Below are 10,786 nucleotides of genomic sequence, written 5' to 3'. Positions count from 1 at the left end.
TTGTGTTAATAGAAAGAACTGTACTTATGTAAAAGGTTATGCATATCATTGGATGATGAGAATAATTGCAATTATTAGCATGAATGCTATGTCTTTCTTTTGATATTTACATCTTCTATGGTTCATAAAATATTCAGCTTTGCAATCATCTTTTAATTTCAACATATAAGAAGCTAAAATCATTTTTCTTTCTGTTTATATTCTTCAACATATGATAAGTAGAACGTTTTGCTTTGAAGGAGAATTGCAGACTGTTTCTGTTTTTTAAAGGTTTCTGCTTATTCCATTTTTTTTCTTTCACTCCGCATTGAGAATATTACTGTACGTCCGTATGCTACTGGTGGTTTTATTAAATCATCGTTTAATCATCTGTTCTTGCCTTCTCACCAGACACACATGCAGGTTGTAGTCAGGGAGAACATTACAGTAACTCTATCCTTCCACTGTGTGTTCCTGCCAGCTCTGTTTACTGACTCGCAGCCGTCTGGGGACTACAAAAACCCCTGCAACTGAAAACCTGCTTTGTCACCGTCTTCTTGTGTCAGTTCACTAACAGCTACTGAGCAAAAACAAGGAGTCGAGCTTCAAGATAAATCCTGCAGGAAGGATTAAACGATGCTGTGACTGATCGTCTCTGGTGAGTTTGTTTCGTTTATGCCAAATTGTTGTGTGAAAAGAGGAATTCATTATGCAGCTTTTTCCTTTTGCTACTCTACGTCTCAAGATTTTAAAGATGCTTCTCGGTGTAGATTCATGAACAAATACTTTGTGCTAAGCCTGATAGGGATGTGGTCGCGTTACCATTTTCAACGTTATTTCATTAGTGTGGCGTCTGTCTTCCTTCAGGAGTGCGGCATGTTATTAACTGGATAACCTCCTGTTGTTGCTCCAATGGGAGGGAGGAGACAGTTTCAAGCTGCCGGTGTCAAGGTGCCCTTCATCCAGCGAGCCGCCTCGATTTATAAGAGCAATTTGTATGTCTATGAGTGAGCTAAATACGTTTCTCTCTCTGGGCAGGGCAGAACGTGTGGACGGTCAACGGTGATGCAAAACCCTCCCATCAGTCTCTTCCATAATGTGTCCCACTGTATCTACTGTTGCTAGGGCATTCATGTTTACATCTGCTTCACCTAAACTCTGGGTTGTGCTGTACTTGTACTAATGATGACTTGTCTGAAAACTCCTGCTTAAGGAAGCTGGACAATGTCTGACAGCTCACAAGTACACAGCACTCAGTCCACAGTAACATCCTGCCGTATGTGGTAAAAAAAGAAAAAAATAAAGAAAATTACTTTGTAAGCCCAGTATTCTGACCTACAAACTGATTAAAGAATGATGCGGATCGTTTTGTTGTCTCGTTTGAGTCTTTTTAAGTTTCTCAGAGCGTCAAGTTTCTGCTAATCTTTTCCGAGTTGTTTGTCGCCATCGTGTGGACCTAATGAGTAATTGCAGGTGGTATTCGGAAAAGTGGAGGAAGAATAATACAGCAATGTATTGGAACCAGAGAATCAAACCTATGAAGTGAAGTGTGCTCTCAAAAAGCAGAAGAATCCATAAAAATAATGATTTTAGGGCTGCAAGTAGAACAGACAGGGATTTAAATTTTTTTTTAGACCACATGTATCCTCTCTATTATTTTTTAAGTTGTCACAACCTTTCAACCTCCAAGTTACCGAGGATATAAGGGCTGAAAGTGGAGTTGGTGAATACCAGGCTTATTGAATTTTTTTTAGAAGTTGTAACAGAATATTTTAGATATTATTTTTCCTCATCAGAAAGTAGAACTTTCCACATATGTAGTGGAGAGTTTGATATAAATTGTGCGACTTATCAAAACTATAAACCCCCTTTTCCCCCCACTGTGGTTTACTGGGTGATAAGGCGGAAGAATTTCAGATTTTCAGAAAAAAAGAAAAAATGATTTTACATATCAGTGGGTTCTAAAAACGTCTATAAAATCACAAACATCTTAATTTGGCTAAAAGAAAACAGTGATTCAGAGATATCAGCCTTTTGGTTACACTGGCTTATATGCAAATAATTTAACTTAATTTATCCAGTATTATGGCTTTTATTTTAACCACTCACTGGCCCCCAAGAGACACTATCGTCACATTTATTTATTTAACTAAATGAAATTACCTTTATTTATTATCTAAAATCAAAATTGAGAAAGGTGACCAAACATAAGAGCTTATAACGTAACTAATTTCCATTTCTTTCAAAAAAAAAAAAACTTTGAAAAAAAAAACTTTTACATATACCTTACAATAAATAATTATTAGCTTAATGTAATAGTTTATTTTAATACAATAAACCAATAAATGATTATTGGTTTAATGTAATGCAAATATATATATATATATTTTACATAATTTTATTTTTGTTGTTGGTCTTATCTCAGTTTATGTAGATTTGAAAAGTGTCTTATGAGGTTATACTTAAATCAAATTTATTTCAAATAAATGTGTATGTTATGTAAATTAAGCATATTCTGTATGTTGCATGTTAGAAAGTTTCATTTAATTTCAATCAGCGACACTAATTCGTTTTCATGTAATCAGATTACATTTGGTTTTCTTGGATGTCAGTTATTTCCAAAACGTATCTCAATTGTCACAACTGAGTTTCCACTGTTTTCTGAACAGTCGACCATTTAAATCACATATCATTTATTTAGAATAGAAGAATGCACAGATGTATTTACATTCACATGATACAATTTTACAATTACACAAATCTCCATTCTGTACAGGTTTAAAGTGACCATTTATATTTTACAGTGGGAAAAAAAACCCCAGCTTGACCATCGTGGAATTTGCTCAGTAAATCTGACTTGATGCTTCCCCCCCCCCCCTCAGCTGCTGAACGTTATAAGAACATCTGTCCGGAAGTTCAATACATCATCTGTTCGTTTTGTCTGACTTTATAAGGAGAAAACAAAACAAACGAATCAACAGGATGGGGTGTGGGGTGTGTGTGTGTGTGGGGGGGGGGGGGAATGTAGTTAATTAATTTTCCATAATTTGCTCGGATAAATCTTAATGTCTACATTCTGACCACATGATGGCCAAATGTGAAGACACTACAAGAAAGGAAAAAGAAAACTTTCCATAGAAGATTCACAATTACATCAGCGCTTCTTTACATTTCCACCACAGCTCTAAGTCTAAAGTGCGTCGTTGTTCTATGCCACGGCCGGACCCGGTGTCCGCTATCATAACACCATGGTGGGAATGTGGTGGACCAGAGGCATCTGATGCTGCATGGCGGCCATCTGCGGTGCAGGTGCAGGAGGAGGAGGAGGAGGAGGGGGAGGGGGGGAAACCTGCGGGGGCGCGTCGGAGGCGTGCGCCGCAGGTTTGTGCCGTGCGCTCTTCTGGTGCGCCCTCAGGCCCGCCAGCTGGGAGTAGGCGCTCTGACAGACGTGGCACTTGTACGGCCGCTCGCCGGTGTGCAGGCGGACGTGGTTCCGCAGCGTGGACGACTGGCTGAAGCGGCGGTTGCAGAAGCGGCACACGAAGGGCTTGTCCAGGGTGTGGATGCGCATGTGGGAGCGCAGGTTGCTGCGGGAGTTGAAGCCGCGGTGGCAGATGACGCAGCGCATCCGGCCGGTGGAGGTGGCGGCGACGGAAGGAGGAGAACACGACGAGGGCCCCTCGGTGGAGTGGGAGTCGTCTGGGAGAGGAAAACAGCGGAGGCGATGAGTGAAGATTGAAATTTGCTCTGGCCAGAGAGTTCCCAAGAGGAAGAAACTCACCATTCCTGCTTTTCTTCTGGTGTTCTTCGTCCATCCCAGGAACTCCAGGAATTCCCAGGAATGTGTTGTGCGTGTTTCCATACCAGACAAGGAGCTCCTGGTCAGGCGGAATGGTCTGAGCGAGGGAGAGATATAAAAATATCAGTGTTTATTATTCCTGTTTGATTTCAGAAATAAGCGTTCAAGGTTAGTTGAGGTATAAGCGAACTTTGCGGTGACTCTTACAGAGAAACAAATACTGTGTGTGCCGTGCTGAGTGTCAGCTAAAAATCCAAACACTTACAGATAAGTTTGTAAGTATTAGGAATTTTTATTAATTCATTTATTTATTATTGCTTCACTGTGAGCTGGAAATTAAGCCAAAAGCAGAGCCAATTTAGTTCAGCTCAGGTTTATTGGAGGCCCTGACTGAACTCAGTTCGTCGTGAGGCTCACCTCCACTGCTTTGTAGAAGATGCTGCTGCCGATCTGGACCACCTCCAGGTTCTGCTCCTGCTCGTTCCGAGCGCACTTTATGTAGGTCATCCAGCTGCGGTGGTCCTCCTGGCTGGCATCGATGAAGTACCGCACCGTGCCGTCCTCATTGAACACCTGAAGAACGACGTGGATGTGTTACCGACGGAAAAATCAAGAAAATAATTACTTCTTTTTTTTTCCACATTAGTGTTCAAAGCAGAAGCATCGCAGGACCCATTTTACTTTGACCCGGGGCCCCAGAAAATATTTTTGGTGGCCCTGTAAGATTTCCAAAACAACAAATTTATTGAGGAAATAAATCCAACTGGAATTTATTTAACTGAATTTGCATGAGTTTTCTTTTTTTTCTGTGTTGGATTTATTTATTGTTTGGTTATGAATTAAATCTTTGAAATGTTATGAAATGACATTTGCGGTGAAATACGAGCAATCTGAGTTGAGCTACTCTAACTCAGCTGTTCTGTTCAGTCCAAATAAATTGTATTGTCGAAATATGCACGATAAAGTCTGTGATTTATTTATTTTTTTTTAATTTACCCCAGTAAAGTCCCACGCGTAACAGAGTGCGCTCACCTCCCACATCAGGTTGTTGTTCTTGAACAAGTCCACATGTTCGGGGGACAGGAGTCTCCCGGTGAAGGGGCCCATCTCTGTTCCGGCTTTGATCCAGGTCTTGGAGAAGATGCCCAGGCCTTCTCCCGGGATGGAGCTCTGGGCGATGATCACCTCGCTGGGAAGCACCAGACTGGAGAGCTTCTGCACCTCTACGAATGCAAGAAAAAACAAAACAAAACAAAAGAAAAGAAAAGAAAAGGCCCGAACACAAATGAGTGCAAAACGTCTGAAAAAAAAAAAAAAACTCTGAATGAACGCTTTCAGTGGTGAAAGCAGCAAATGAACTGAATCTTATTTTAGTCACGAAATATTAAGCCACACCTCACCCTGCGTTTAATTCGATTATCTGGATGAATTGAATTTTTTTGTTGTTGTTGTTGTGCAAGAAACACCACCACCACCACCAACTCCCCCTTAAAGCTTTTTTTTTTTCCGCGAAGGAGAAGAAGAAGAAAAAAAGTGATTCTTTAAAGTTAAATTCAAAGATTCACATTTCAGAAAAGTGAGTAGGGGTTAAACGATCCTCTATTGCTCAGGGTCCAGCAATTTGTCATGCATCAGATGTGATTTTCATTACAGTTTACTCGGGGGGGAAAAAGAAAAAAGAAAAAGGGAACGACTAATTCCAAATTCATTATCCTTTTTAGAACTTTGTCGCAATAAATTTGCGCTGAATGAGACGGAGGCTTGTTTAAAAGGACGGAGGAATTTCTGCGACAAAAAAAAATGGAAAGGCGATTAGATGGTTGACATGCAATGAATAGCATTAGATTTAGCCTTCACGGCGCATTATGCGAGGAACAGCAAATCTCTTAAAAGGAAGAGAAAGAAGAAAAAAAAAGAGCCTCCAGAGTCTCTCATAGCTGCCAAGGGAGGAAAAGAGACTGTCCGGAGATTGATGAATGCGTGGATAAAAAGGAAAAGAAAAAAAAGAGAGAAAATGTCAAAGAAAGAAAACCTTTCTGTCCGAGAGGTTTAAGTGGGAAACTTTCCCAGGTCAAGCACAAAGTTAACCAAATGAATTTAATGCTCCGCGTCTTTCAATCGGCGCCAGTTACGAGTAACAAGCCTCCGAGCTGCGGGGTCCGAGGGCTGTGCGAGGGTTAATGCGTTTAATGGCTCGAAATAAAAGCAGCAGGGGGGGAAAAAAAGAGAGGGAAAGTGCGAGCAGGGATGAAATGTTGGAGAGGGTCAGTGAAAGTTCTTCTAGATTTCTAACCCGCGCAGGGATTGTTGGGTAAATTATTTATGTTGTGCATAAACAAATCAACACATTTTCTAGTTGACTTGAACTACTTTGCACAGAACGAAATGTATTTCTTTTTTTTCTCATGCTGTTGGTTTTGACGCGCTCTTACGCACGTCTTATTTCTTTAAAAAAATGGCAGAATTTAATTAGTTTAAAAGTGGAGTAAAAAAAAAAAAAAATAAAAATATCAATAATAGTTCCCCAAAGTGACCCGGCGGGTCAGCCTCACCTCCAGCGAAGGACTGGGCCAGAACCTCAGCCGTGAAGGCTGTCTTGGGGCTGCTGCCGCTCTGCCGCTCCTCCGCCAGGTGTTCGCCCAGCACGTTCCTCCACCTGCCGTACAGGAAGCTGTGCAGGATGTCCGAGGTGATCACGTCCGACAGCGAGCGGCCGGAGCACTTAAATCCGGGCTTCAGAGCCAGAGCGTCGGCGGGCAGCACGGAGCCCATCACGCGTGAAAGAGAGAGAGAGAGAGAGAGAGAGAGAGAGAGAGAGAGAGAGAGAGAGAGAGAGAGAGAGAGGGGAAGGAAGCGGTGAATGAACGGGGCTGGACACAGAGGCAGAGTCCGTCCTCCTCGCTCCAGACCGTGTGCGCGTAGGAAACTGCTGCAGCACCGGGCTGTGAGGGGTCTCTTTATATAAGTGGCTGGTGTGACCCCGGGCCTAATTAGTTATTAAAGACACACCCCTCACCATGTGGACCTGCCCGCTGCGGCGAGGCGCACCAACGGGATGGTCCGATCCAGTGGCAGAGGAAAACTTGGAAACATGCGAAAAAAATATATTTACTTGGAAAAAAAATAATTATTTATGGCTAAACACCATGCACATTTTAAAAGACAAGACTTCTTGTATTTCTGTTTTAAAACTACAAGTAACGAAATATGTGAATATAAATGTTGTGTTTCATTCCCTGTTTTGTGCTTTTTTTTCCGTTAGATTTTTTTTTATTTGAATTTTTCCTTCATTTTAAGGATGACAGTCAAAACAAAGTTTATTCAAATCTGATCGTTTCAACGTGTCGTTGTAAATAATTGTTGTTTTCAATCTTCATAAATTCTTGCTAAAAAAAAAAGACTCCCCCCCTTTTTTGCCTCTGCTTTCTCTTTCTCAATCAAATACTTGTCAGGACAGTAAAATATGTAGAAGACTGAAGAGCAAAACTTCATTCCTGCCATTTCTGTGTTTCTACAAAAGTGCTACAAAACTCAGGATTTCTAGAGGCAGAATTTAAAAAAAAAAACTTTCAGTATTTTTCATAATCAAAAAAGAGAAAAAAATATAAGTTAAACTTCACCGAAGACTAAAACAAAGCAGAAGTTTGTCCAAAGCAGATATGCAGTGGACTTTTTTTTATTATTTTGTCTGAGAATGTAAACCTTTCTTTAAAAAACAAACTAATGCTGTCAGTTTTTATTATTATTATCATCATCATCATCATCATTATTTTTATTGTTATTATTATTATTATTATTATTATTTGAAGTGGGTCAGCGAGTCTGGGAGATGCTCGCCCATTTTCTTCTCATGCATTTCGTATTCATGCGCTGCTCATATTAATTTTTTGTTAGGAGTTAGCGCGCGAATAACAAGAATGGAAACAAGCCTTTATTTTTTTCCCCCAGCATTGTTCGCGTGAAGAGGAAGAAAAAACACACAGAGGGAGGGAGAGAAAGAGAGAGAGAGAGAGAGAGAGAGAGAGAGGAAAACATGCAAAGCTGCTTTGACGTGGCGCACTTTTTCAAGCCCTTGTTGAGGTAAGCGGTTTAATATTCATGGGTGTTTCTGAGCCCCCTCTGTATTGTGGCAACATCTTAGATGAGTGCGCATAGATATATATTCTCTACGTATACATATATATTTATATATGTGGGCCCCTTTCTTTTTGCGTGGCCCTCTGTTTTTTTTTTCGTCTTTTGCTCTCCTGCCTATTTTTTGGGCTTGATGGACTGGGGGCTAAATGGGCAGTTTTCCTTCTTTTTTCCAGCAGAGAGGACATCTTTATTCCATCCCCGGCTCACAGGTTTCCCCATTCAGCCTCCCTCCAAGTAATGTCAGGGCCCTGAAAAGTGCTGCAAATCAATCTTTCATGGTGTTTTGAGGGCAATTTGACATCCATGCACTCCTCTTTTCACTTCAACAACTACAAGGGGATTGTCCGGGAGAGAGAGAGAAAGAGAGAGAGAGAGAGAGAGAGAGAGAGAGAGAGAGATGGGCAAGTTTGAGCTCTGTTCTCTCTTTTCTCTGCAGGAATATGAACTGTGCGCAAAGTAATGGGAAAGAAGATATGGCAAGTAAACACAATGGAGGGGGACTTTTTTCCCCTTCTTCTTCTTCCTTAAGAGAGAAGAAGCAGAGATAGAGAAAAGGCAAGGTGAGTGACAGGGCACGAAAACAGATTACTGTGAAACAGCTGCTTTTTATGAGCGGGCCCCTCCTTCGTTTGTCCCCTCTTTTCCCAGATGAAATTTCTCCGCTCTTTCAATGGGATTCTTTCTCATCTAGATTGATTTACATTTATGGCATTCATCGCACAAATCCGAGGTAAATGGGTGGAGGAGGAAGGGGGGCCGCGGAGGGGCCCGCCGGTGGGGGTCGCCGGTGGGGGCGTCTTCTTTATTAAAGAGGAATTAAATGAGTTGAATTGGGGTAACGCATGGATTTGATTTGCTTATTTATGCATTAACCTGTGGCATTATGCGGAGCTGGTAAAGCCGCGGGCATGTCAGCAATAGCAAATCATCCCGCTTAGCTGCTCTATTGTAAGACAATTTGAGCCATTATTGTTGTCCATTTAAAGCCTATCAATTTAATGTGGATGATTGACAATTATTGCACAAAGAATGTGGTAATGGGGGGATTTCAAAGCGCTGGTGGGAAACCTATTAACGTGGAGCGTTTGTTTGTGGATAAATAGCGAAATTTTACGCTCATAAAGGGCGAGAGGTGGTGGGGGGGAGGGGGAGGGGGAAGGGAGGGATGTGAGAAAACGCTTGAGAGTTGATTGAATATTTACATTTAAGGTGATCTGAAAAGATCGGGTTTTAATGTAGTTTGGGAGTCATTTTGTTAAAAACTAAGAGAAGGTGGAAAAAAAAAGATTGTTTCTGAAACTTGCAGGGAAACCCACACTCCTACTGAGGGGAGAGCAGCGCAGAGCCTCCCGGGATCCTCCACAGTGTCATTAAAAACAGATTAAGGTGGCAGCCACACTGCGCTGGATGCTCAGCTCCGGCTTATCTGTTGCAAAGGTGAGAGCGGCGCACAGCCTCCTCTCCCTTAAGAGCCCATTTCAGCCCACACGACCACACCTCCCCCTCTGTGCTGACGGACGGGACCGGACACCTGCTGGAGGCGGAGGTGCGCCTTCACGTACGCAACAAGGACACTGGATTTTTAAATAATTAAAAAAAAAAGTTTAAATCAGCTCGCTTTAATAGGAAATATGAAAAATGTAAAAGTTAATTGAGCTGCCAAGTACAATTTAGAAAACTGGTATTTTACTTTATAAAGAACATTTTAAGTCCGGATGTATATATATTTTTTAATTTACTTTTGTTTCATTTGTAAAACTAGCAAGTCCGAATTTATGTAAAGCATTTCTTTTTTCTTTTCTAGAATTTAAAACTTTAACATTTTTATGTTAAACAGTGTAAAGTGGTGGAGGAGGATGAAGTGAAATCCATAACTGAATTAAAGCTGTAAAATAAAACAAAAAACTTTGTTCAAAAGTTGTTTTTTTTAATATAAATAATTTATGTATCATTTCAGCATCCATATCAATATAAAAATAACTTAGAAAACTATTTTCTCATTTTATTTAATTCAATTTGACAGATTTAAACTTTTCTACTTCTCATATAAATACACAAATTACATTTTTTTTAAGTTGAAAAGAATAAAATGCATTTGGATGGCAGCTAGTGGAGAAAAGCCTTCATTTTTAAACAACTGCAACAACAACAACAAAAAAAAAAAACATCTCTTAAAATGTAGTAATAAAAACAATCTTGGTAGTTAACTTTTATTTCCAGCTCAGATTGAGTTAACCTATAAATGCTATTTATTTTTAAATGGCCAATATGGATCCTCTTTGTTTTGGATACATGTTTGTTTTAAGCAAAGCTGAGATCACATTTTTAAACATGATATAAACAATTCCTCCACGATTTGATGAATGATAAAATATTTTATGATTGCAAAAAAAAAAAAAAAGAAAAAGGTACACATCTAATTAAAGACTGGCAACGTGTCCATGGTGAACCCATGACTATTTCAGACAAGCACCAGTCCCTCACACTCCTACAAGGACAAGAAGGGATAGATGCAGGATGAATGGAGAAGAGAGGTAAGAGTATTTCCAAAATAAACACTGGTCCTTCGAAATGCAGCATAATTAAGTTTGTATGCTTAAAAGTAAGCTTTCTGGCATCTGGCCATACAGCACCAGGCGCTACCAAACCTCCATGCATTCATTCATTTCAACTCTTCCCATTTAATCACCTGAGCAAATCCAACCACTACTGTCCCTGAATCCAGAATCCCAAAATAAACCATGAAGTCCAGAGCGTGTCCAAGAATGTCCCGCAGCGTCAATAAGCGCGCCTCTCACACCCTCCGCTACATGAAACGGCTAAAATATGAAGACTGCCACAAAAGACCAGCAGGAATGACGTGTCCACGGG

At 40.6% G+C, this 10,786-nt stretch overlaps 1 protein-coding gene and 1 long non-coding RNA gene across 2 annotated transcripts; one reads left to right on the top strand and one right to left on the bottom strand.

The window, feature by feature from the left end:
* Window positions 1–444: 444 nt before the first annotated feature.
* LOC106917407 (uncharacterized) lies at window positions 445–1,343 on the top strand. The gene is made up of 3 exons (XR_001418184.2): window positions 445–637; window positions 847–930; window positions 1,018–1,343. It is a non-coding gene; the product is annotated as an uncharacterized LOC106917407 (long non-coding RNA).
* Window positions 1,344–3,142: 1,799 nt separating this feature from the next.
* prdm12a (PR domain containing 12a) lies at window positions 3,143–8,635 on the bottom strand. Its single transcript, XM_014986400.2, has 5 exons — window positions 6,331–8,635; window positions 4,811–5,001; window positions 4,196–4,351; window positions 3,761–3,875; window positions 3,143–3,678 (listed from the first exon to the last, which is right to left on the bottom strand). The coding sequence occupies exons 1-5, from the start codon at window positions 6,548–6,550 to the stop codon at window positions 3,218–3,220; spliced, it is 1,143 nt and encodes a 380-aa protein (XP_014841886.2). The 5' UTR covers window positions 6,551–8,635; the 3' UTR covers window positions 3,143–3,217.
* Between the last annotated feature and the right edge of the window lie 2,151 nt (window positions 8,636–10,786).

The sequence above is a fragment of the Poecilia mexicana genome, unplaced genomic scaffold (genome assembly GCF_051168715.1).
Source record: "Poecilia mexicana isolate PSO_F unplaced genomic scaffold, ASM5116871v1 scaffold_12, whole genome shotgun sequence".
NCBI classification, from domain to species: domain Eukaryota; kingdom Metazoa; phylum Chordata; class Actinopteri; order Cyprinodontiformes; family Poeciliidae; genus Poecilia; species Poecilia mexicana.
This window is presented reverse-complemented; position numbering and strand designations above follow the sequence as displayed.

Bases quoted from the DNA above. Each gene is read 5' to 3' on its own strand.
- prdm12a (XM_014986400.2), bottom strand. From the start codon at position 6,550: ATGGGCTCCGTGCTGCCCGCCGACGCTCTGGCTCTGAAGCCCGGATTT. The intron at 5,002-6,330 runs GTGAGGCTGACC...TTGCATTCGTAG, and splicing joins GGCCCAGTCCTTCGCTGGAG to AGGTGCAGAAGCTCTCCAGT. The intron at 3,876-4,195 runs GTGAGCCTCACG...TCCCTCGCTCAG, and splicing joins TCTTCTACAAAGCAGTGGAG to ACCATTCCGCCTGACCAGGA.